This window comes from Zeus faber (genome assembly GCF_960531495.2).
Source record: "Zeus faber genome assembly, chromosome: 17".
NCBI lineage: Eukaryota > Metazoa > Chordata > Actinopteri > Zeiformes > Zeidae > Zeus > Zeus faber.
Genome location: NC_137204.1, coordinates 4,256,576 through 4,282,151, shown reverse-complemented (window position 1 = coordinate 4,282,151; position 25,576 = coordinate 4,256,576). Strand labels below are relative to the sequence as shown.

Sequence of the window (25,576 nt, the reverse complement as noted above, 5' to 3'; positions counted from 1 at the left end):
CCAATTCTAATTGAACCAGGAAATGTATTGGTCGATTCATGGATCAAACACCTGTTGTGAATTTTGCCGTTCAGCTCCTTGTTAGAGAACAGCAAGTTGTGCAAAAAGTACTGAAACAGTGAACAGTTGGACATGTGCATTCAAAAGTTTAGAGAAGGTCAAATTAAGTTCACCTGTAAAGGTTATTGTGCATTTTAGGCTCATCCTGAAATTTCACCCGAAAGCCGAATATCCCTAACCTTTTGTGAGTAGTGTATATTAAAAAAAAAAAAAAAAAAACACACAAGGGATCACGAATCTGGAAAAATCAAAATTTTCTTCTTTTTTCAACTTATTTGGCGGCTCATGGCGATTTTAGAAATGAGCGACAATGCAGGTTTTGCTGCAGTGGGTCACAAATTGAGTGCAGGTCAAGAACACAGGGCATAGGGAATTGACAAGGAGAAAGCAGAGGTAGAGAGAGAGCACAGGGAGATAACAAGGAAAGAGAAAAGGGGTGTAGGAAAAGGGAGAAAATGTGAAGAACCGGGTCAAAGGAAATAACAGGAAGCAGAGAAAGGACATTAACACAAAATAGGGAGGTTATGAGGAGAGGTGACGAGAGCATTAGACATGCTCAAGGAGAAATGCCTTTTATCTAGTGATCATTGCTATTTATGTAATTTTAGATTGAGTTGACTAAATGGATTCACCATCTCAATTTCTATCTTTCCAGGCTGCCATGTTTTGTCCTTTCTGTGGCCAAGATCTGGGGACTGTTTAAGTCTTCTGTGGCTCATGTGGCTAAAATGTACAGTTTTTTGGCAGAAGCTGAAAACGAGTAAGTTGACTTGATTGAATGTATTTGTGTTGGTTTGCAGAATACAAGGGTTCAACACACCACACTGTTTGGAATACTTATTAGCAGCTAGATACAGTAGTTTTTAGTATGGAGGCCTAATTTTGTGATAGTTTTATTTAAAATAGAGGTCTAATTTATTCCAGACTTAACAGCCTCTAATAATTGATATAATAATATGCAGTATATTTGGAATGAAATAATACATCAGAATTGGATATTGAGTCAGTGAGGGGAAGGGAGAGTGTTTTAGTCTGACTGCCATGGGGCAGAAACTGTTTATATGGCGTGAGGTTTTTGTCTTGATAAACCTCAACCTCTTACCAGAGGGAAGGGATTCAAACAGATGGTTTTCAGGGTGGGAGGGGTCTGCCATCATTTTTCCTGGACGCCTCCTGGCCTTCAAGGCATACTGCAGCTGACGGCCTTCTCTGCTCTCTAGTGTTCAAAACTATCCCCATAGGGTCTCAGAATGGGGTATCATACCAATGCAGCTTTGCACAGACTGTGGCAGTGTGCCTTAAGATCACACACTGATTTGCTGGAGCTGCCAGTCATATGTATTGCTCCTCAACGACAAACCAACAAATCAAAAGCTGGTGGTCATACTTTGGAAAACAGAGCTGTGGTCCTCAACATTTTTAATCGTCCCCTAGTAGTGAACACAGTAAATCTTAAAAAGGTCATGGAATTTCAGTAGTTCTGATTACTTCTTGTAGAAGTAGAATTGCTTGTGACTGGAATCTGCATCAGAGACACAACAAAACCAAAATTTACAATTCAGTAAATTATTAGAGCATGTTGTTACTCCAAATACTTCTCAGAATGTTTGTTGATAATTGAGAACATCTAGTATCTGTGATCTTCCTGTAGGCAATATTAATTGGCATATATAATAGGCTTATGAAACTTCCTGCAACTAGATACCCTAAGAAAAACCAAATAGAGGAAGCATGAATGAAAAGCATGAGGGATGCACTGTGTTATTTAATTTCTTTGCTAGAACGTTGCATTTTATAGCCTTAATTCAAGACATCAAGATACGAGTTATATTAAATGTAATTTTGAAACAACAAGTATTACCATATGTGATAATAACATACCAACATTAACATTCTTTATTAATAAATGATCACTGAACTTTCTTTTTGGACTTTTTATACCTTAGTTTCATTATGGAAAAATCTGAATCTGGAGGCTCAGAATTTAGAGTCCAAATTAGATCTCTGCTGTGTAACATGACATTTCAGTGTCGCCTTTTCCTCCTCTGAAATGTGCCTTTATGGTGATAAATCTAGTGTGGTTGCTGGAGCGATGGTTTATTTCCTTTCCAATGAAATGATCAGAATCATCAGTTAAAACACAGATGGACCCTTTTTATTCAGTAAATACTTTTCGTAGCACTTCAGGTTTACTGTTGTTTGATGATCATTTTGTTTATTTTAAATCCATTACATGGAAATGCATCACCTAAAACAATCTACAGCTCTAATTTGAGTCTGTGTGTTCAGGTCTCAATTCTGGATGGACCTCATGAATGACCTGGGGGAGAGACATCTCTTCAGATGCTCACACATGCCTAGTGCAGTTCGTGTTCGTGTTCATGGGTGTGCTACAGATGAATGCAGGGAAAAGTGGAACACGCAAACCATCAGATCTCTTAACCAGTCTTGTTGTTCATCTGGTAAACCAGATGTCATGTACAACCTGCCTCAGGTTTGTTTCTATCAATTAAAATGTTATTTTACATTTTTATCAGATTTACCTCTAGTTACTGTCTAAAATGCAATTAAATTCAGTTGCCCGTTATAAGTTTTAATCAAAATACTGTTTTCCCTAGAAATGAAGATTCTGTCAATCTATTCACTTCATGTCAGCCATTACTCTGTAAGTTTGTGCACCCACAAGTAGCTACTGCAGTTCCATTTCAGCCTTCTCCTAACCAATTGGAGAGAATTGGATCAGGGAGTCATGCCTTGTCCTTTATGTAAATGTGAAGAACTGAACCTCATTATCTTTAATTTCTTGGGAAGAGGCTGAAATATAACTGCAGTAGCTAACTCACTGATACAAACTTAGATGGAGTTTCAGCTGTAGGCTGAAACTTTTTTTTTTTTTTTGGTGAACTATTAACTACTGGGAATGGTAACATTACTTTCTAGACAATTACCCTTTTCAGCCCTCTGGCTGTAAACACACATATCTTTGCAGCACCAAGGCACTTGGTCAACATTACCTTTTTGAAAACTGCAATTGACACTACATCATAAGAATGTGTTATGAGCCATAACATATTTCAGAGTACAGTATATTGCATGGCATTAAGGGGCTTCCAGCTTTTGCTTTGTGAAATTAGAGCCTGTCCTCAGAGTTGACAGAAAAGACACATGAACTGTTAAGGACATCAGGTGTATCTTGCCATGGTACTTAGTAAAAAGGGGTACTACGATTCCATATAATAAAGGTTTCATAAATCTTAAGTCTGGCAGAAAATTTGTAAATTTATGGAAAACAAAATTTAAAGTACAAATCAGTACATCATTAGAGCATATTCATACTTCTATCACTTCTCACAAGTACATTAAACAGGATGAACTTAATTTCAGCACAACTTCCTGCTTAGAGATGAACTACAGCGTACATTTACTGCCCAAAATTACAGCATGCCAGTTGACTGAAAACAAACGTAAATTTAAAATTGAACGGATGTGCATATTTTACTTCCAGGTTTGGTGGAACTGAGTGTGAGTTCCGAGTCTCACAGGAGGAATTGGGCCAGTTTGTGGTAGGGTCAACCTACAGTCCATGTGGAGATGACCATCTCCAGGCACTTTGAGGACCTACAGAGACAGAGTTATCTGATGCAGCCATTGACCTGGGAGTCCTGTGTGGAAAACTATATCAGATTAAATAACATGGCTGCTATGTAATGAAATGTGAGACCAACTTTCACAGAACAAGTTTGAAAATGGAGCTAGAAACTGCTGGCCATTAGTAGACCTTAAAAGGTCAACATCACAATTATTTCTGATACTATCTTTAAAATTAGTGGAGTCCAACACTAGAGCTGCTTTTACAGATGAACTCTGGACAATGCAATACCAAAAACAAATGAATTAAACTGCTGTACTGTGGATATATTGTGCTGCTTGTGCGACAAAATATCATGTTGACAATGTTGTATTTTACCTATGCAAAGTGTTCTCCATTCTTGGAGTGCTCACTTCATCTGGACTGCCTACCCCTGCATACAACACACAAATGACAGATTAGATCGAACGAAAATAGTATCAATTCACTTGACTTAAGGAGAAATGCCATGATAGATGTAAACTCACCACGGTGGCAGAAAGTGGACTGTCTCCAGATGGCAAAATAACATGGAGCACACTGTCATCTTCACTTGAAGACTGTCCTCTGTAACCTTTGAAAAACAATAATTGTCACAATTGATATGGCTATAAAGATGAATTTCATTAATGTCCTCTTTTACCTGTGATTAAATGCTGTTTTGAAACCTTAAATTTCTATCAATCGAATGTTTAAATTGAATCTCCTATGCGAAATTGGTGAAATAGTAGAATCAAGTGGTATCGTAACTGCGGATTACAGTGTTCATTGTCATTTCCTCTCTCTGTAGAACTTTGCATTATGGTGCAACAAACTAACATAGTGGTGAGAAACAAGGTTGTATTGGAAGTACAAGCCAAAAGAGTATTGCATTTGAAAGGAAGGAACTGTTTGGATGCTCTACCTGATAATTAAAATTTCTCACTTCTGACAATAGTCATACCAGACCATTTGATGACACAAGTCAAATCAGGAAGTTTAATGAATCACTGATGGGTGGAATTTATCTTGTACAGAACATCAGATATAGAGGGAAAAACTGACATTTAATCAAAAATATACAGAGTGGAGCGTAAAACGAGTTGGAAAATGTCAGAAGCAGCTGTTGCAAATGTACAATGTTATTCTTTGGTAGGCCTTTCCAATTGCCTCCTTGTATTTCTGCACTGTGAAAGTGGTGTCTGTTCCTTTTTTTTTTTTTACTTCCTTAGCATCAGGGTAGAGAGACATCAGCACCATCTTCCATGTCCTGGTTAAAATGTTTCTGCTTTTTTACAGCAGCGGCCAACAGTGGCAGTTTGGCCACGCGCCACCCAAGTGTCATGTTCAGGGGCGTGTTCAGGCACAGAAACACAGAAGACCCAGTCTTCTGTGTCTCTGTGTAGAAAACACAGGTTTATTGTGGAGAGGGAGCTTGATAGAACAAGCCCCGGAGCAGATGGACACAAGTAATGACAGGGCTTCTCTCCTGAGTGTGTATGGGGATAGGGGTTTTACCTGTTGCTCGGTAGACCAACAAACGAGCAACAGGTATGCAGTCACTCTGATCCTGGGTCCTTAATTACCTAGATCCAGGTCAGGTGTGGCTGCTCAAACCACACCATCCCAACACCACATACCCCCGACACCAAACTGAGGCCAGGGAGAATACCTGGCCGAAGCCTTACCCTCCCCCAAGCAGAGAACAAAAAAGAAAAAAATAGAGACACTGACATAGGGTTACTATACCTAAAAATACAGACTCTGACCCAGGGTTACTATGCCTAGAATAAATAAAACACAGGACTCTGAAACAGGGTTCCCATACCTTTAAACCAGGGGTGCCCAGTGGGTCGATCACGATCGACCAATGTAGTGCAGGTAGATTGCGTGCCAGTCAAATAATTTGTTTTAGATGTTAGCCTATCATATATCCTCAATTTGGCATTTTCCACTTGATTGACGTACAGGGCGGCCAGTCTAATGTTGCTTCAAACTTTGTTCATTGGGTTACAATCACATCTACTTAGATCTCCTCTCTTCTAACACATGGGTCACCACGTAGAAAACACGTGAGCTACTGCAAAACTTAAGCGAGGTAAGTGACCTAGTTAGCCTTCCAATTTATATCTACTAAAGAACGGATATAAAAAATGAGTGGGGGATGGGAGGACTTCGATGCGGAATGGGAGGAGGACTTTTTTTTTCACTGTCATACTCGAAGTACGTTTACCTGATCTATCAATGTACCGTGGCTATTCCGAAAAAGGGAAATGTGGAAAGGCACTTACGAACTGTTCATAAAAAATACAACACTGATTTACCTCCGAAGAGTGAGCTGAGAAAGAGAAAGGTGACTGAACTGAAATCGCAGTTAATCGGACAGCAGTCATTTTTTACACAGCTTAATCCAAAAGTAAAGGCAGCCACCGAAGCATCGTTCCGGGTGAGTCACGCCATCATTAAGTGTAAGAAGTCCTTCCAAGATGGAGAGATGGTAAAAGAGGCCTTTGTTGAGGCAGCTGACTCGTTGTTTCGAGTCTTTAAGAATAAACCAGAAATATTGTCTTCAATCAAAGGTCTTCAGCTACCAAGAAGTACAGTTACACTGTGTTGTGAAGTAATGGGCGATGATTTGACATAGCAGCTTTGGTAGGACATCATGGACTGTGAGTGTTTCTCATTGCAAGTAGACGAGTCTACGGCCATAAGTGATACAGCACAATTGTGCATTTTTATTCGGATGGTGTTTACAAATATGACTGCAAAAGAGGAGCTGTTGACAATACTGCCCATGAAAGAACATACGCGGGGAGGGGACATTTTTCAGTCTTTCAAAAACTTTATCGACAAAACCCAGCTCCCAGTGTGTAAATGGATGTCAATCACCAACGACGGTGCGCCTGCAATGGTGGGCCGCTTGAATGGATTTATTACCAAGTGCCACTCCATAATACACCAACAAGCATTATATGTGCAAAAACGCTAAACATGAAAGAGATAATGGATGTGGCAACGAAAATCGCCTGTTCTATTTGAGCGAGATCTCTTCAAAGACAAATTTCAGCTCTACTTATTTATGCGAGTCAGCCTTTTCCCACATGAAGATTATAAAGTCCAAGTACTGTTCCACCATGACGGATGATCATTTCGAAGCCTGCCTGAGGCTGGCTACCAGCAGCTACTGTCCGGACTATGCAACCCTGGCCGACTCCATTCAGTGCAAGTTATCAGAGTAAGGTAGTGACCATAAATGTATTTTATTTTATTGTGCCGTAAAGGTTCATGCAGAAATGCAAGGTACGCCAACATATATTGTAAATATGAAGTATACTCAGTATCTTCTTCTTTTGGCTGCTCCCGGTAGTTTCCTCAGTGTGTGTGTGTGTGTGTGTGTGTGTGTGTGTGTGTGTGTGTGTGTGTGTGTGTGTGTGTGTGTGTGTGTGTGTGTGTGTGTGTGTGTATATATTTAGCATTTTTTAATGCAGGTAGATCATTTTGACCTGGTCATTTTAAAAGTAGCTTGCAAGCCGAAAAAGTGGGAATCCCTGCCTTAAACCAACAAATGTCCAAAACAAATTAATTGATGCCCTTCCAGGGGACCTGGTTCCCCGGAACAGCATGGTCCACCGGCTTCCTTCCCCCAGGGCGACAATGCAGACTCCCCTCCTCTCTTCCAGAGCATGGGACCTCGTGCTACTGTGTTGGCTGGTGGAGGCATGGCCGAGTTAAGCTGTTGCGGGGGCTGCTTCGAGAAGTGGCTGGGCTGCTGGATGGTCCCAGCGGTGGCTGCAGGATGGTCCCAGCAGTGGCTGCTGGGCGGAGAAGCTAGCTGCCAGCGGTTCCCTGTGGTGGTTGCTGCGGCTGCTTCTCCCCCGGTCCTCAACCAGACCTCCTGGGTGCTGCTGCTGCTAGTCAGGAGAGGGTTGGTGTTGGGGCCTGTAGATCTACTGGTGGCTCCAAGGCGTCTTTGGCAGCCCTTCTGTGTCCCTTCCCGATGACGGAGAGTCCCTGTTCAGGTGCCAGTGTGACAGCTTCGCCTATCACGCGCCACCCAAGTGCCGTGTTCAGGGACCTCCGGCACAGAGACACAGAAGACGGGGTTGTAGAAACCAGTTTATTGTAGAGAGTTGGCAAGTTGGAATAAGCCCAGGAGCAGATAGACATATCATGAGAAGGGCTCCTCTCTCCTGAGTGTGTGTGGGGATAGGGGTTTTACCTGTTGCTTGTAAGACCAATCAACGAGAAACATGTATGTCGCCACTCTGATCCTGGGTCCCTAATTACCTAGATCCAGATCATGTGTGGCTGCGCAAACCACACCATAAGATTTTATTATAAGTGTTATACTTTTCAGTTACCTATATGGGTGTTTAACTAGTGTTTTATGTGTTCTGCTCTCCTTTTCACCTAGTATTCTATCATATGTGGAGACGATGTAGCGGGGAGAAAATGAAATGCAATCAAAAGGCTCAGACACTCGGGTCTTCCGGAAAGTAGTTAGCTACCGCTACAGATAACATTAGCTAGAATTACTGTAAATGCAATATATGGCACACAATGGTGTTGCTATCAAGTTCTTGTAGAAATCAAAGCTAACCACGCTAATGCTCGTTGCGTAAATTGTTACTCTTGTATAATATTGTAAAAAGACTAAGGCCAAATCTAAAAAAAGGAATACGTACCTTTTTATGTCACCTCTTTACTCCACTTTTCTTCCTGCTTCAAAAACAAACACTCTTTCGTCTGGTATTTTTCGGGTCGAAAATCAAGCTGTTCCACTCAGCACTCCCCATAGAGGCCTGGAGCACTTACATGGTGTTGACTGCAGCGTTTTTCTGTTGCATTTTGTGTTTTTGACTTTGCATCGTTTCTGTATTTGCAGTGGGTTTTCTGTTGATGTATTTGTTTTGGATCTCTGCAGCATGTTTCCGTTGTATTTGTTTTGGATTTTAGTATGTGTTGTTGAATTGTCATCTTTTCTGAACCTGCTGCGCGTTTCTCCGACTGTAGATGTTTTGGGCCATTGTAGTGTGTTTGCCCTTGTCGGCCAAAGATGTTATAAAATAATCTCTAGAATCCGCACCCTAGTGTGCATTTAGAGATGTTTCTGGTGGAGCGGCATGTCTCCCTGCTAAGCCCCATTAATCGGCATGAGTGATGAGTGAATTTTAAATCCTTAATTACAAAACAGATTGCAGTCTCTTTTCCATAGATCTGACATCTCCGTTCTCCATATACCTGCTCACCAAAACTTTGCTCTGCGCTCCATAAGACTAGTTAACATTACCGATATGATTTGGATTGTGATATTAAAGCTACGATTATAATGTTAAAAGGAACATGATGCTGGAATATTGTCGCACCAAGCACAGACACAGACATTCAAAAGGTAGCCGTTGTTTGACAAGGGGAGACATTGTTATTAAATTGATGTTTAAATATTTTAAATAAAATGTTCACACTCTTTGATAAATGTTTATTCACCTTACTTTAACTGTATTGCTTGCAGAAAGGGTTAGGGTTAGCTCAAAGCTGAGCCTATTAGCGATCTCGAGTAGCTGCAAATGGATGATATGAAAATAGAAACAATGCCCAACCCTACGGCACACCACTATCTTGTTGAGCACTAAAAACAGCAGAAACACATAGAACTGTGATTATTGTTATGGCCTCCTAATGGGAAACAAATCCGTTAAATAACTCTGAAAATAATATCTGAGGACTAAAATAAAGTAGCGCAGTGGCGGATGGATGGTCCCAGCGGTGGCTGCTGGGCGGAGAAGCTAGCTGCCAGCGGTTCCCTGTGGTGGTTGCTGCGGCTGCTTCTCCCCCGGTCCTCAACCAGACCCCCTGGGTGCTGCTGCTGCTAGTCAGGAGAGGGTTGGTGTTGGGGCCTGTTGATCTACTGGTGGCTCCAAGGCGTCTTTGGCAGCCCTTCTGTGTCCCTTCCCGATGACGGAGAGTCCCTGTTCAGGTGCCAGTGTGACAGCTTCGCCTATCGCTACATCATTTATTAAAAAGGAGCTTTTCATGTGAATAGCACAGCATTGTGAACAGGCGCAACTTCCTGTTTTATAGTCTTACACCAACACAAATGTGGCCAAAATAGATGATTTGTAGGAGTGAAAAAGCTGATGAAGCAAGCAAACCCTGATAAAATGCAGTTTACAAACATTTTAATATAAAGTTTGTCTGACTACCGGTAAGTTTACGAAAAGGATATTTAATATGCTTTTTTGAGGCTTAAACATTTACCACAATAGACAGTCAAGTATTCAATGAGGTTGTGCTATTAAACTATGAATGAGTTGTAAATTATGTGAACCAACATTTCAAAAATGGCAACCCTATCCTTTTAACCAGTTTCCCCAACAACTCACATCTCTCCTTCTCAGGTGGACACACCTCAAGAAAACATCCTCACCAACATTAGCGGCGTTGAGGTGGACGTGTTCAATGGGAAGTCGTCCTTTGAGGAGGACAGAAACTGTCTGCCACTGAAGAAGGACAAATGCCTTTCAGAGGAGCAAAGCAGCAGCATCGGCGGCGGCTCCTCTTGCCTGTCGTCACAGTGCCAAAGCATGTCTGACAGCGATGAAAATGGTGACCTCGGCGAGACCACAGCCAGCACGGTCCAGTACTCGTCAGTGGTGGCCTCCCATGGCTACAAGGGCCAAAACCCGAGCTTGCACTCCCAGCAACCTGCCCTTGGTCGGTCCGAGTCCACCCAGCCCCTGCTGGACTCCGAGAACAACGGAGACATGCTGGGAACTGAACAACACCGCCACATTTCCCATGACCCCTGTCCTAACAAGATATCCAACTCTGCTGAGAGCACGCAGCTAGAGATGGAGGAGCAGTGGGATTCTGAGTCCCTTGGGTTTTGGCCCCTGGAGGAAGTGCAACAGCAGTGGGCATCTACAGAGTCCAGAATACTGTCCATGGAGGGGACAACGCGGACTTCCAACTATATGCCTCAGCTGGCCGGCTATAGAACCCAGTGAGGAACAATGAAGAATGGGAATACCACGCTGTGCGCCAGGAACCCTTTGTGCCTTTCGTCGATAGAGAGACGCAGAGAAAACTATCTTCAAATATTTTAAATGTATTCCAAAATAAATTCTTTCTGACTTTTCAGCTAAACAGTAAATCCTTGAATGTGCTAACGTAATGCTTCACGTATAGTTACGTTTTTTTAGCCTTGATACAAATGCTGTTTTGACGCTACACTTAATAGTACACCATTCATAAGTCTCAATGGCAAATGTTTATCCCCGAATTTGATTTTCAGCAGTATTTTTGACACTCAAAGACTTTTTTTTAATTTTTTTTTATTTTTTAATATACAGTAAACTGCTATTCATGAATTCATCTAACGCCATCAAAAACTTTTTAAAGGTCATCTCCAGCCAGTTTCCCTTAACGGAAAATGTAACGCCACGGCAACCAGTGAAGAACATTACTTGCTAATGTTTGCGTTCATAACAGCAAACATGAACATGGGAACCCCTAAAGGTTGAGGTGGAGGATTTACAACAAAATAACAATCATTAATCATGACTGTTTTCCACAAAATCAACATTAAAGCAAGTATACAACTTACAATACGTTTTTACACACATCTGCTGGAATACATTCATTACAGGGACCTTTTTTCACCTGACATTTAACATTTTTAGGGCATTTTTGTATTGGGGGACATTTGTTGCGCTGAATCCTCATTAAATTCTGACCTTGGTTTATAGTAATTTGGTATGTGTGCTACACGTTAATGTAATCAGTATATTTAAGTTTGGCACTTAACTTTGTCATGCATCCCATTTCCAAAAATTGTTGGACAAAGTTTGAGTTATTTAAACTTAACTTTTTCAAATAAAAAATTATGTCAAGCATTGTTTTAATTTACAAATATATTTTAATATACAAATGTCAATTATGTCACGTCTGTCTACATTTGAAAAGGCAAAATGTTTTTTTCTTTTATAGATTTTTTTTTATTGCTTTTGCGTCATGAAACAACAGAACCAATAAAAATGTTTAACTTTCTTGAAATTATGCAAATCAGGAAAGTGCGTTATACACCACCATGCCATCCAAAGGTTTATTGTTTTGGCAAGGTGTGGTTTTTGCATGACCTGATTGGTTTAGAGGGCAGTCGAAACACTATCCTAAATGCCGTTTTAATGTGAGATATTGAATATCGAATGTGGAAGGAATGCTACATGAATAAAATCTGAAAACATGCGCATTCCATTTAATCAGTTTCTATGTGCTAAATACGTCCAGGATTTTACTCCATGACATCAAATGACGAGCTATCTATAGCCTACTAAATGGCTAGATAAGATCAATGTTACCATTTAAACAATGGTCAGTCCATTTTGTCTATGAGCTAATGTGGGTCTCTGAGCTAAGGGTCAAGCTGAAATTGGGGGAAAAAAAAAAAAGAATTGTTTGTGTGGTAGTGAAGTGTGGTGTTGGTGCCATCTGCAGGAGGAGGAGGGGCGCACTGGTTCAACCGGTCTCCGGTAGCTGTGTCCCCTGCCGGTTGAACCAGTTGAAATGGTGGCCAGTCCCTGACAGCTGCATCTAGGCAGCAAAAAACAACTTTCTGAAATGGAGATACACTAGAGTTCAACAATTACTCTTTATATTGTAAAATGAATATCTGTCCCGGCCAACAATAAATCTTTGGCTCAAACCTTGAGGCTCGTCACATATTATGGACACCAAACCAAGTTAAAGGTAAAACATGAGTTTATGCAAACAAAACCTACTGAAAGAGTCAGGATCCAGTGCTTCTGTTTAATCCACCAAAACGGAGAAAATAACTAATACAACTGTGACACAATTGGACTGCCAAATCTCTATCTTCAAAAAGAAACAAAACAAATGAGCTATGCTGTGTTACTGTGAAGTATTACATACCAAGAAAAGGAACACACACAGCATCCAATCAGAAATAAATCCTCTTTTTTTTTTTAGCCTGCTTAGGGGTCGCCACAGCAGATCATCTGCCTCTGGTACCTTCTGTTCTGCGCATCTTCCTCCCTTACACCAACCGCCTGCATGTGCTCCCTCACCACATCCATTAACCTTCTCTTTGGCCTTCCTCTTTTCCTCTTGCCTGGCAGCTCCATCCTCAGCATCCTTCTCCCAATGTAACTCTCAATCCACTCAGAAATAACTACTATGTTAGAATAAAGTGTTACGGAACAACAAAGTAACATGCACAGCATCCAATCAGAAATAAATACTATGTAAACAAAGTGTTATGGAACAATGTAACACACAGCAGCCAATCAGAAATAAATGCTATGTAAACAAAGTGTTATGGAACAACAAGGTTACATGCACAGCAGCCAATCAGAAATAAATGCTCTGTAAACAAAGTGTTATGGAACAACAAGGTTACATGCACAGCAGCCAATCAGAAATAAATGCTCTGTAAGTCCTTGCAATCTTGCACAATGAGTCCTTTTGTGTAAAGTGTACATTTTGCGCTTGAGCTGGGACCCTGTTAAGCCTTGTGGTAATAACTTACAATATTCTGTCGTAGTCGTCTGTCCATTCCCTTTTACCATCAGTAGTGTTTGAATCATAACCAGAATCTGTTTGGGAACTTGTCCTGGAATAGAGTGATCAAGACCCTGCCATGACTATCTTTTTATTTTTCTGTCTTTTATTTCTGAGGCTGCCAGTAGCCCAGTTTTGGGCTTCAATTCTAGTCGGGTTAGTTTCATCGTAGTATGTTAGGGATCGATTAGGCGGAGAACAATATTTGCAAAGTATTCAAGCATATCAAGCTCGCCACACTAGGAAAAAAAAAAAAACAAATATAAACAAATATGAAGAAGAAGAATAAGAAGAATTCTGTGTACATTTTAAAACTGACCAGTAATTGCTTTGAAATTCGTATCAATTTCAACTAGGCAGAAAAATCGAAAGACAGAGCGGAGTTGATTTATGAAGATGAATTTGTTAACACAAGTAAATGAATGTAACTGTACACACACTTTTTTTATATAATAAGTAATAACATTTTCTTCCTTCAAACTCGCATGGTGACTTTATCCTTCAAACAAATGTGCATTAAGAAAGCTGCGGTAACCACCTCCTACAATGAAGTTAGGTTTCCGGGAGTTGTAAGTACACGCATGCGCATTACGCCACCGCCGTCTCGCGACCTCGCATGGAATGGAATCTATACTGTGATTGGTTTGCGGTCTCTCCCCATACACCGTCGCTTTCACGGCATTGGAGCGTCCGGCGCGGCTCCGGCGCGTGGTCCCTTTTACCGTGGCAACGATTGGCTTTAAAACTAGGAGGATATCAGCTCTGATTGGACGAGAAGTCGGCTATTGTAAATTAAGGCGTTCCCGACGTCGATCTACTGTACAATCTTTATATTTTTATATATATATATTTATATATATATATATATATATATATATATATATATATAAATATATATATATATACATATATATATATATAGACGTCGCGGGTGCTGTTGTTGTCAAGTTTATACCGACAAGACCGACGAACAAGTCAACATCTGCGACTGTCACAACTTTTCCACGGTTAGTATGGCTGCAAGACCTTTTATGTCTGTTTTCTTTCTGAATAATATGACTGTTCCTGGATTGTTACAGAAATGTGTATACGGGTATTATTTTTAGAGTTGTTTTAGATTTTATTTAAAGATGCAGGAAGTGGGGGGGGGGGTCACTTTCCTCACGTAAACACGATGACTGTAGACATTTTATTTTTCCTAGAAAAGCTTCTCCGTTAATATCACACAAAACAAAGAATAACGGTTAAATTGGATTCGAACACTTACCGAAGTAAGCGCACCCTGTGCCGTAATATGACACATATTGTTTTAGAAATTGATCCCGCATTTCGCATATCTACTTGGACCGGACGTGGTCCGTCGGAGTCGGTCCTTTTCGTCCGGGTAGAAACAAACTACTACCCGACGGGCATCGATCCTGGATCACCACAGTGAAGCCTGACATTGAACTGCAGCTTGTCTTTTAAAACAAAAAAACAGAATTAAAGATTAATTGATTCTACAAAACTACAGTTGCGGATTTGAACCCGAATAGAAACACTTGAATGTGTGCAAGGTACCGTGCAGACATTGCAAACCGACTTTTTTACTAACTTGTTTGTTCGAGGTGTTGAAGATAGCAAATAGTTTTTTTTTTGTTTGTTTTTTTTCCACTTCAAGCTAGCTCAGTGGGTTTAAAACCAGGTTAACTAAATGTAACCCGATTATCTGTTGGTTAATTGTGCGGCGCTTAACCCACAGTCTTAAAACAGGGATCTAAAGGCTGCTTTTGCTTTGTGAGGTTTATTGGAACCGTCAATTGATTTATTCTCTTCATTTTAAGATAAACCATATTTGCTGGCAAAAGTTAAACTGGAGGCGTGGTGGAATTTCCTTGTTGGCTTACACCAGTGACAAATAGGCTTTTAATTGCAACGTTTTCAGAGACATTAAATCATGTGCTCTTTATACAAGCTACCAACTGAAGTGGAAAGATTAAAAAACTCTCCAAATGCCAGGCGTTATTGTTTTTTCAGTGGAAAATCCATTAGTATGTATGTGGACAAGAGCTTTGAATAACAACAATAAAAATGAAACAGAAAATCTGTCTTTCTCATGGATGTCAGAATTTTGAACTGACCTTTAAGGAATCGACCTGCCGAATCCCAGTAGTATTTTGATGTCAATGATTTGATCTCAAAGAGGAACGTCGTAACAGCCAATAGAGTATTAAGAAGGTGACCTAATGTTTTTACATATGACATTGAAATGAGATTACACATTTTGCACTTGAGGTACTTGACAGTCCTGTCAGACACCCATTGTTTCACCCATTCGGAGGTCCCTGTGTGCATTGAACTCAAGAGTTTAAAACTGTTAAAATATAAGACCGTGTGAAAGTCCCCGTGTGCTAACTCTGCATTCCCACACAGTTTCACCCAAGCTCAACTAGTTTCTAGAGTGTCTGTTTCTGTCACAAAACCCATGACTTGTTTATGTTTACTAGTGCATGTCTTTCAAATTAGAAGCTCACATATTAATCAGTCTTTTCTTAACTCTTCCTAACGCTCTACTGCTGTGGCTCCTCACTGTGCTTAAATTAGGTCCAATGGGGCAACTAATAAAGCCTTAAAAAGGCAAGTTATCAACACTTTGTCAGTTAGTAGTAGTAGTAAGAGGAGGAAACCGTTAAAGATGTTTTTCTCGCAGGTGCCTGTAAATATAGATTTGCATACAATCATAATTTTAAAAAACCTCACTAAAATAACTCCCACATCCTCGTGCCTGCCTTTGCAGCCAGTACAGAATGCCTGGATCAGTCCCAGCTAGCTGCTCGGCACAATGGCCGGAAGATGTGGGGATCATCGCCATGGAGTTGTACTTCCCTTCCCAGTTTGTGGACCAGGCTGAGCTGGAGGACTTTGATGGAGTTTCCCCTGGCAAGTACACTGTGGGCCTGGGTCAGGCACGAATGGGCTTCTGCTCCGACCGGGAGGATATCAACTCACTGTGCCTGACCGCTGTTCAGCGGCTGATGGAGAGGAATGGCCTGGCGTACGACAGCATCGGCAGACTAGAAGTCGGCACCGAGACCATCATCGACAAGTCAAAGTCTGTCAAGACAGTCCTCATGCAGCTGTTTGAGGATTCTGGTAACACAGATGTGGAGGGCATTGACACCACTAATGCCTGCTATGGTGGCACCGCAGCGCTCTTCAATGCCATCAACTGGGTGGAGTCCAGCTCATGGGACGGTGAGATGGCATTGATGTGTCTTTATCTCTTGAATCTTGAATCTTGTCTGAATGTACTTACAACTTGAGATTGACATAGGTTGTATTTGGTGAACAGGTGATCGAAAACAATAGCCAATTATTAACACCTCATCTCCCAAGTGGATACGTGGAACTGTTTTCCAAGAATATTCTGCTGACACATAACTCTATGACTACAATGCGTTTTAACCAATAATCAAATGTCACCTTTAACGGCTTCATGTAACACGGACTTATACATTATTATAACCTGGAGTTTTCCAACCTTTTATTTTCAAAATAAAAGTTCCATGATGTTATAAGACTAATAGCTGACAGCTGTTCGTTATGAATTACATAATGCTTAAATTTTGAACTACATTACATACAAGTTCAATAATACAACAAAAAAATCATTGAATCATCATGTCATTTGAAACAATTTCATGATCACAAAAAACTGTTTGCTAATAAGACCAGAGGCAGAGCAAGGTGTAATATTAGTTTAAATACAGAGATGCAGCTATCTCTATCCTTATTCCAGATATTCGAGATCCAGGAGAGATATCTCTCTCTCTGAGCCTTTTCTCTGAGTCTTTTGTGTGTCACACACTTCTGATAAGATGTTCAGCTCTATATTGGAGACTTGGTTCTTGTCGCATGTCACTCAGTAAAAATACTGTTTAATTTTCAGAGTTTTCTGATAATTTATTCAGTTTGTATAATGCATGGTGATTGTTGGAGGACTTGCAGCAAACGATGAATGAGTGTTTGAGGAGTAAGTTGGCTCTGAGTTATCAGAATCATTTCATTCTCGCTAAATTACTTAGTTAGGCAGAAGAATGTAAACTTTTGAATCTCACAAAATCTTTTAGCCAAATTCTCTTCAGAGAAAAGCAAAGTGTGAATCACAAAATGTCAAATGCCTTGGACTTGAATTCAGTCCTCAGTTATTATTTTAGTTTCTGAGTCAAACATTCACAAGTGAAGTGAGTACATCTAAATAACAACCCTAACTTCCTTAATCATCCTCTTAGCCCCGGTCCTGCACCACTTGATGTATAAGTCGCGCAAGGTGGGGAGTGTGGTCCCGTTATTACGCTCAGCGATCTGTACCGCCTTCTCCGGTTTTGAGAGGAGGGATTCAATTTCCTGGTGGTGTGGCACCCTAAAAGAATGCTTTTGATGGCACCAGAGTGAAAGTATATTGCAGATCTGCGAAGAAACGTTAAACTTCCTCGGCTGCCTTTGGCGATAGAGCCGCTGCCAGGTTGTTGACGTGAAATATCTTAAATAACCCTGTAGTCCAATGCTTATTAGGTGTGTTCACACCTGGACTTAGTGCTGTCTACTTTTGATTGGTTCACACAAGACATTTTAATGCCAGATCGTCCACCTCTTTCTTCCAGGTAGTCCTTCTTAACATGATCAGGCCCACCACCACTGTGTTGTCGGCAAACTTGACAAAGGTGTGAGAGGAGTGTCGGAGCAGGGTAGCTTCATCTAGCCCAAGGAAATTATACAGCATTGGAATACAAAAATAGGTGACATGCTTCCCATTCTCTTTTTGACACTAATGCTCAAGTTGCACTGGCGGGTTCTAGCCTCCAAATCTCTGTTCTTTTGTTCTAATTAGGTCACATACTGTCTTCAATTGGGAAATCTTGTGTTGTAAGGTGGTCACTGTGTCTGAAAATATCCAAGCTTCTTGTGCAGTGGTTTTAGTGTTTGAATTATTCCATGGCATTTCAAAATTCTCTGAGTTGTTTGCGGTAGTTTCTGGCTTTGGTGGATTGAATTCCTATCCTATTGTCAATTTTTGATAGTAGCTCCACTTTTAATCTTCTTTTCTCAAGGAGCATCAGGTACTGGCCATGCCATCCCCAACCCTCTTCCCGTTAACCACTATCAGGCCCGCCTCTGGCATCTTCATGGAACTCATCTTCCTCAATGCATACATATTTTAGGTTGAAAACCGTTAAAAGAGATGAGACCCATATTCTGAATTGATTTGCTATTGCTGATTTCGCTTAACCCTTATTTCACCTATCTGATAGGTCGCTACGCACTGGTGGTAGCGGGTGATATCGCAGTTTATGCCACAGGCAGCGCTCGGCCTACAGGGGGTGCTGGGGCGGTGGCTATGCTCATTGGCCCCAACGCTCCTCTAGCCCTCGATCGAGGTCAGTACGTCCATTTTCCTGTCTTGTTTTTTCTTGTTTTGTTTTTTTATTAATGTGCCACAAGGCTATATTTTTGTCAGTCAACCACCGCATGAATATAAAAAGTGATTTGATTCAGGGTAACAAATTGCTAACAACCCGGTGATGTTGTTGCATTGGTTTGACATCATGATTGAAAGGTAGTAATATTTAACTTAATGAGCTAGCTGCTTTGATGGCATTAAGTCACATTCTGCGATTATTGCTTTGTTGGCTGGTTTCATGGGATTGAGACTAAAATATCAGTGGTGGCCTTTTGTCTCATGCAGGTCTCCGAGGAACACACATGAAGCATGCGTATGACTTTTACAAACCAGACATGGTGTCCGAGTACCCAGTGGTCGATGGTAAGCTCTCTATTGAGTGCTACTTGAGTGCCTTGGACCGCTGTTACACTGTCTACCGCAACAAGATCCACGCCCAGTGGCAAAGAGGTAGGGGTACTTTTCAGTATGTTAACTGTTACATTAAAGATATTCATTTAACTGCATAAAAATACTATATTGACCTGAATATAACACTTCTTATATTCAGTGTCTAGACTAAATATCAATATATAGTAGAATAATAAAAAATAAAACGTGTGCATTAGGAGGAGTGTTTCAATCTGTTTCCGCATCTTACAACTGTCGAACAATGCCGACTCACCACACTCGCCCGATCCACCACTTTCTCTCCATTGCTGTCATAGTTAACAGGAAACCCCAAATTTTCCCACACGGTTGATTTAAAAATAGAAGGTGAGCGCTCTAGCTAGCTCCTGTGTGTTAGACTCATTTGCCTTTTGCCATAATGTGGCTTGAGCTAAGCTTAGCATGTTGCTAACAGCTTCAGGGTGTAACTCGCGCTTGTGAAATTTGGTTCCGCATTAGTTTCATTAATCTTCGCACACTCTGTACGACTGCATACTGCGTTATCATTAATTTCAAATAAAATGATTTTCTTTATAAAAACAAGATTTGGTCTTCAGAAAGTATTTTTCCAAAAATTAGTCTAGAAAAATAGGGGTCGTGTTTGCAACTTGTTCCTCATTTCCCATTTTATAACTTTTCTGTAGTTTTATTCTCCACTTTTCCATCTTCTTTGTCTTTTGCTATTTCAGAAATTACATACTATTATAGTGTTTAGTATGCCAAATTTGTGTTTATTATGTCGAAAACAATAGTATGTATAAAATAGTATGCATTAGTTGTATCAGTTGGCAAACACTGCACAAACACTACTGGCGAATGCCACAATGCATTGTGAGGGCAAGACAATTTTGGTGTCGCCGGTATATGACGATATAGTATGTCTGACGAGCCGTATTTTATTTTTATTTTTTATTTTTATTTATTTTTTTAACTTTTACTACAATACTAAAATTCTCTGGCCAACAGTACAAACATGTAGTAGACATAGTACACACACATTTCTGACGCAGGGTTTCTATTTTTAAAATGTCGTTACGGTAGTTGCAGGTACTTAGTTACATTTTCAACCGTTCCACTCGACAGTCGGCGTGGAGAAGCGCTTCACCCTTGACGACTTTGGCTACATCGTATTCCACTCTCCCTACTGCAAGTTGGTCCAGAAGTCACTGGCAAGGCTGGTGCTCAACGACTTCCTGGTCCACCCAGACCCTGACACTGAGACAGGAACGTTTGCTGGCCTAGAAGCCTTTAGGTAGTGTGATGTTTGGAATTTCACATTTATTGTGTGTGTGTGTGTTTGTGTTTGTGTGTGTGTGTGTGTGTGTGTGTGTGTGTGTGTGTGTGTGTGTGTGTGTGTGTGTGTGTGCGTGTGTGCGCGTGCGCGTGCGCGTGTGTGCGCGCGCACGCCCGCGCGTTTTTGTCTATTATTATAATATATTTTTTTGATTATTATTTTTTTCCCATACACATCAAGACAGGTGAGGCCCGAGGAGACGTACTTCGACCGCGACGTGGAAAAGGCGTTCATGAAGGCCAGTGCTGAAATGTTTGACCAGAAAACTAAGCATTCCTTGTTGGTGTCCAACCAGAACGGAAACATGTACACCCCGTCCGTCTACGGCTGCTTGGCCTCAATTATCGCACTGTACGTGAGGGTCAACCCACATTTCACAACTAGAACCAATGTTACCTGTCTTTTAACAATATCTAAAATAGTTTTGGGTCATTTTAAATAGCTTTCCGTTCTGAACCCTGTTACTGTGTTGTGAGAATAACCCATCGGTCACTAGTTCCTGTCATTGTGCAGAAATACCCCTCAGCAGCTCATGGGTCAGAGGATCGGGGTGTTCTCCTACGGTTCAGGATTCGCTGCAACGCTCTACTCTATCACCGTAACGCAGGATGACACACCTGGTGCGTGTCAAACATTTTCTGCCTGAATTTAAAAGTATTGCTCCAACAATTGGTACCATTATAACCAAAGGCCACTTCACCGTGTGAAGCCTTTATTTTTGGTATAATTAGTAGACCGGTTCATATTATAAAAGGAAGTCAGAGATTAGTATTGTTGTTTTGGAGGCATCTAACATTAACATTGACATTACAGACCAGTACATTATTCGAGTAATAAAGGCCTGGATACCTTTTTTTTTTTTATACCCTTTCCCTAGGTCTTTTGTAGATCTTGATCTGGATCAGATAAGGCAAATCAATGCAGCATTTCAAATGCTGAGACCCTTAATGCTAACTTGATCCACTGTAGAGACTCAAAGTTGTTAATGTCTTAAGTATTTTGGTGGCCAATAAATGGTTAATAGTAGTACCACTAGAGGGAACCATTTAAATATAGCCAAAAGGTATTGAAATTTGATTTCTCCAAATATTTGCACTGAAATTTTTATTGGCTGCTCCGTAGGGTCTGGACTGGACAGTCTAGTGTCCAGCCTCCAAGATCTCCAGGTCCGACTGGACTCCAGGAACAAGGTGTCTCCTGCTGTCTTCAGTGAAAACATGAAGCTGAGACAGGAGACTCACCACTTGGGTAAGGCAGGAATATGTAAAAACCAAACCAAATGTGTTACATATCTTGATTTATTTTACTTACCTTTTGAAAACCCTTTTCCGCAAGTCCTGCTGAGCTTTTAGACCCATCTATCTAGATTGTGGGCTTGTCTTATATCACAGTTAGAATTTTGTCATTTGTCATTATTGTGTGTTTTATTTGTTAGCTGTTATTGTTCCCTTACGATTTTGTATAATTAGACACATTTCACATTGAACCTCAACAGAATATTTTCCAAACTTTTTTTAGCAAAACTGCAAACTAAAACATATGCCTTTTAAATTTCTGAACTACATACCCTGATCTAAGGTACTTATTCAGTGTTTGTTAGCTACTCCATTGTTCCTTTAGTTTTTTATATATTTAAACCAATTTCACATTGAAACCTTTTTTATTTTTGTATAACTGCAATTTTCAATGCATATTTTAAGAGCATAGCCAGCATATATCATACCCAAGGTTAATATTAATTAACTATTAGTTAGCTACTCCATCGTCTTAGATGTAATAGTTAACAATATTCACAGTTGACAGACATGGTCCATCTTCTTTTAGCAACATATAACACAAAAAGTTGAGCCTTATATAATGCAATTTAGCTAACAATAAATATTTTTGAGTACAGTTTTTGAGCAGATTTTTCTCAGTTTTCTCCGTATAAACATATATACAACAATCAAACCATCTTGGATCCCACTTTTTTTTTTTTTTTTTTTTTTTTTTTAAATGATAATGGGCCTCATCTTTAAACCAATTTGTGTGTAAATGATTAGTTCTGCATTCAATTTGCAGTTTTTTGAGCAGTTTCACTGACAGTGGAAACATGGCTTAAGGATAAACAAACACGCCCTAATTTTTTAATCCTTGTTATGGAAGACTGTATTTATTTATTTTAGATATAAGTAGATAATTAACTACTCATCTGTCAGCGGTAGCTATGCTGTAGCTTAAATATGTTCAGTGTTGATTAATTGGTAGCTTATTTAACTACATTTAGTAATAGCTTCCTTAATATTCCCTACACCTACATGAGTGGGCTAGTTGGGTTGGATTGAAATATTATTTGTACACGACTGAGGAAGAACTTCTGCAATTTGATTGGGGACCCAGTTAAAATCTCCTTCGATCACACCAGAGATCTCATTTCCTCTTCCTTCCTCTGTGGGTCCTGCGTAGCGAGTTATGTTCCCAAGGGTTCAGTGGAGGACCTGTTCCCAGGGACCTGGTACCTGACGAGAGTTGATGAGAACCACCGCAGGGAGTACGCCAGACGTGCTGTCGATGTGGACCCCCACCTGCAGGGCAGACTACTACAATCTACCACATGTACAGCTACCGAGGTGTGACATTATCTTAATATACTTATATATTATATAAGTATATAATTATTATAAAGTATTATAATATACTTACTATATTTAGGATTTGACAAAGTTGTTAATAAAGTAGATGAAGAAATTATATTTGCTATATATATTATTATACTATTTTATATATATATTTACTATTATATTAGTAAATTACATTAGGCATTATTGTTACTATTATTATTTTTAAATACTCAAACTCCCAAAATGCTTCACAATGGAACAATAAATCAAACAAAATGTGAACATAAACACACGTCAACATATCAAATGCTAACAATATGCTAACATCTCAAATGCTAACAATGTTGAAGTTATGTGACGTGACCCCTGATCTACAGTAGCGTTGTTCTAGTTCCATATTGAGCATCCTTCTCTTACTTTTTCTTCTCCCAGCCGATCCCCAGCCCCGCTAGGAAAATGGCCCGCATTCCTGCCACCACAACTGGCGCCGAAGCTGATGCTGTCAGCAATGGAGACCACTAAGTTTGACCTCTGTGAGGTATCCAGTCTCGCTGAATTGAAAGGTCGATCAACTCCAACATTGTTTATTAATAACTAGAAACCCTGTAAACTTACTCGCAATCTCTCTCAGCCGTCTTATTTACCTTCTACTTAGCCATGCACAGTGTAAGAAATGTTTTTATCAGCGGAGAGTACGCATAAGGGCTTTTTTCTGCAAGGACTGCAGTACGAAAGAAACTTGGAATTTGTTAGTGACCTCTGGAGTTCATTTATTTTTTTCTTTACAAATTCTCTTAACGTTCTTTGTTTGCAACTGTTTTCGGATTCAGATTCCTACAGTTACATTTTTTTCTTTTCTTTTTTTAAACTCAGCAGTATATTGTGTAGTTTCTAATGGGATCAGCCAGAATACGATAACAGGGGAGAGGTAGCCGAGATGTCGATAGAAAGCTTGGCCAAAAGGCAAATTTTTACTGTATTCTACTCCTGAACATTATGTACTAACTAGGACACTACACTGTTGAATACTGACAATTGTAGCTTAAACTACATCTTATGCTTTGCCAAGTCACCAACATGATAAATATAAAATTAAGTTGGAAAACGGCTGCATCTGGAAAGTTTTCTTGGGCAGACATGTTCACATTTTGTTAACTTTAAAACATCAACAGGCTTTACAAATAACATAGGGTATTAGAATTATGAGTCGAGTCATTTATGTAGTTGCGTAGCTGTAACAAAGGAGTGAGGTGTTTTCAGGCTGACCCTTGGCTAAAGAGTACTTTGATTTGATTGTTAACCACAGTAGAACATTGTTTAAGAAAAGACTGAAATGTTTGTTCAACAGAAACAAAATTTAATTGAATACATGAAAAATCAATTCATAGTGATTTTATTTAAAATGGTAATCCGTAAGACTATTTTGTTGTTGAGGGTCCATTTTTCATGGCAAGAACGCCCTTATCTGTCACACACGAGAAGTGAAAGATGTAGTTGTGGTCAGCAAACTGCCAATATGGTTGAACATTCACAATAAAGAATGGCACACTCTGATGAAAACAAATATCCCCACCATCCTCAGTGAGTTTTCCAAGAAAAAGAAAAACTCCAAAACAATTTAAATTGACCGTTTAAGAGCGAAGACAAGGGTTAAACCACGATTTTGAGAAATAAATGTTGCCGTTTCGAATGGAATTCTGGGACTTGTAGTGTAATCCGTCTTAAACAGACAATCTTGTGGATTTTCCACTTTAAACTCCAGTATGATCCACGAAACGTCAAATTGGCAGAATTGTCAGAATTTTCACCATCCAGCAAAAATCTATTAAGTTGTCAAATGCACTTTACCAAAGGCATCGCCTGGTAACTAGCTTAAGTGGCTTACCGCTTTGGTTTGACCGGAAAATCCTGACCAGGAGAATGCAAATTCATCAGCCCATAAAACAAATAGTAAATTTTCAGTAAGGTTAGTTTCTCTCCATAACAATATTACAATTCTCTCTCTCTCTCTCTCTCTCTCTCTCTCTCTCTCTCTCTCTCTCTCTCTCTCTCTCTCTCTCTCTCTCTGTGGACGGTTTATTATTTTTCCTTTATTATTCCTTTATTCTACCAACAGAATCCGTGTTTGGAACTCTGGAGTTTTACATATCTATAAACGGCTCATGCTTAACATTTCTCTGAGATGACGTGATTTATTTTTTACCAATTTTGATGGTATTGTACAGTGCTATCTGTGATATTATTTATACTATTGTAGATACAAATGGATCGTGTCGGATGAGCAATGGTTTGTTTTTTTTGGGGGTTTTTTTTCGAGAATTTGTTGGAGAGACTATTTTAAATGATGAATAAAGAGAAGAACTCAAGAAAATTATTTGTGGGTTTTAGTTATTTACACCAAAAAAAATAATAATGTTATTGAGAAAAATTAATAGGGAAATATTACGGGAGAACATTTGTTAAGACTCAGAGTCACTTCGATATTTCTTCGAATAGCAGATTGTTCCAGATACCCAGAATCACTTGTTTTTCAGAGTAGGATAGATCTATAGGCAATTCTAGTCCAG

The 25,576-nt window shown here is 39.9% G+C and overlaps 2 protein-coding genes and 1 long non-coding RNA gene across 4 annotated transcripts in view; all 3 read left to right on the top strand.

The window, feature by feature from the left end:
• The window catches only part of il6st (interleukin 6 cytokine family signal transduce), a 42,118-nt gene extending 30,195 nt beyond the window's left edge, over window positions 1-11,923 (top strand). Inside the window, exon 16 of the mRNA XM_080017831.1 lies at window positions 10,066-11,923. Within this exon, the coding sequence (XP_079873957.1) occupies window positions 10,066-10,674 (609 nt within the window). The 3' untranslated portion in view covers window positions 10,675-11,923. The remainder of the gene's footprint in view (window positions 1-10,065) is intronic.
• On the top strand, window positions 6-4,319 carry LOC307243170. The gene is made up of 4 exons (XR_013844611.1): window positions 6-820; window positions 2,350-2,554; window positions 2,679-2,725; window positions 3,566-4,319. It is a non-coding gene; the product is annotated as an uncharacterized lncRNA (long non-coding RNA).
• A 2,276-nt stretch (window positions 11,924-14,199) lies between the features above and the next one.
• Window positions 14,200-25,371, top strand: hmgcs1 (3-hydroxy-3-methylglutaryl-CoA synthase 1 (soluble)). Of its 2 annotated transcripts, none has more exons than XM_080017833.1 (10): window positions 14,200-14,253; window positions 16,023-16,480; window positions 18,538-18,663; window positions 18,972-19,136; window positions 20,199-20,367; window positions 20,590-20,760; window positions 20,923-21,029; window positions 21,532-21,657; window positions 22,855-23,018; window positions 23,442-25,371. In XM_080017833.1, the coding sequence occupies exons 2-10, from the start codon at window positions 16,033-16,035 to the stop codon at window positions 23,529-23,531; spliced, it is 1,566 nt and encodes a 521-aa protein (XP_079873959.1). In that variant the 5' UTR covers window positions 14,200-14,253; window positions 16,023-16,032; the 3' UTR covers window positions 23,532-25,371. The 2 variants fall into 2 exon arrangements, with proteins under 2 accessions (XP_079873959.1, XP_079873958.1); XM_080017832.1 differs by lacking the exon at window positions 14,200-14,253 and adding an exon at window positions 14,685-14,802.
• The last annotated feature ends 205 nt before the right edge of the window (window positions 25,372-25,576 follow it).

Coding starts and splice junctions, on each gene's coding strand:
- hmgcs1 (XM_080017832.1), top strand. Junction 16,481..18,537: donor GGAGTCCAGCTCATGGGACG/GTGAGATGGCAT, acceptor CCTATCTGATAG/GTCGCTACGCACTGGTGGTA. Junction 20,761..20,922: donor TTGGCCTCAATTATCGCACT/GTACGTGAGGGT, acceptor GTCATTGTGCAG/AAATACCCCTCAGCAGCTCA.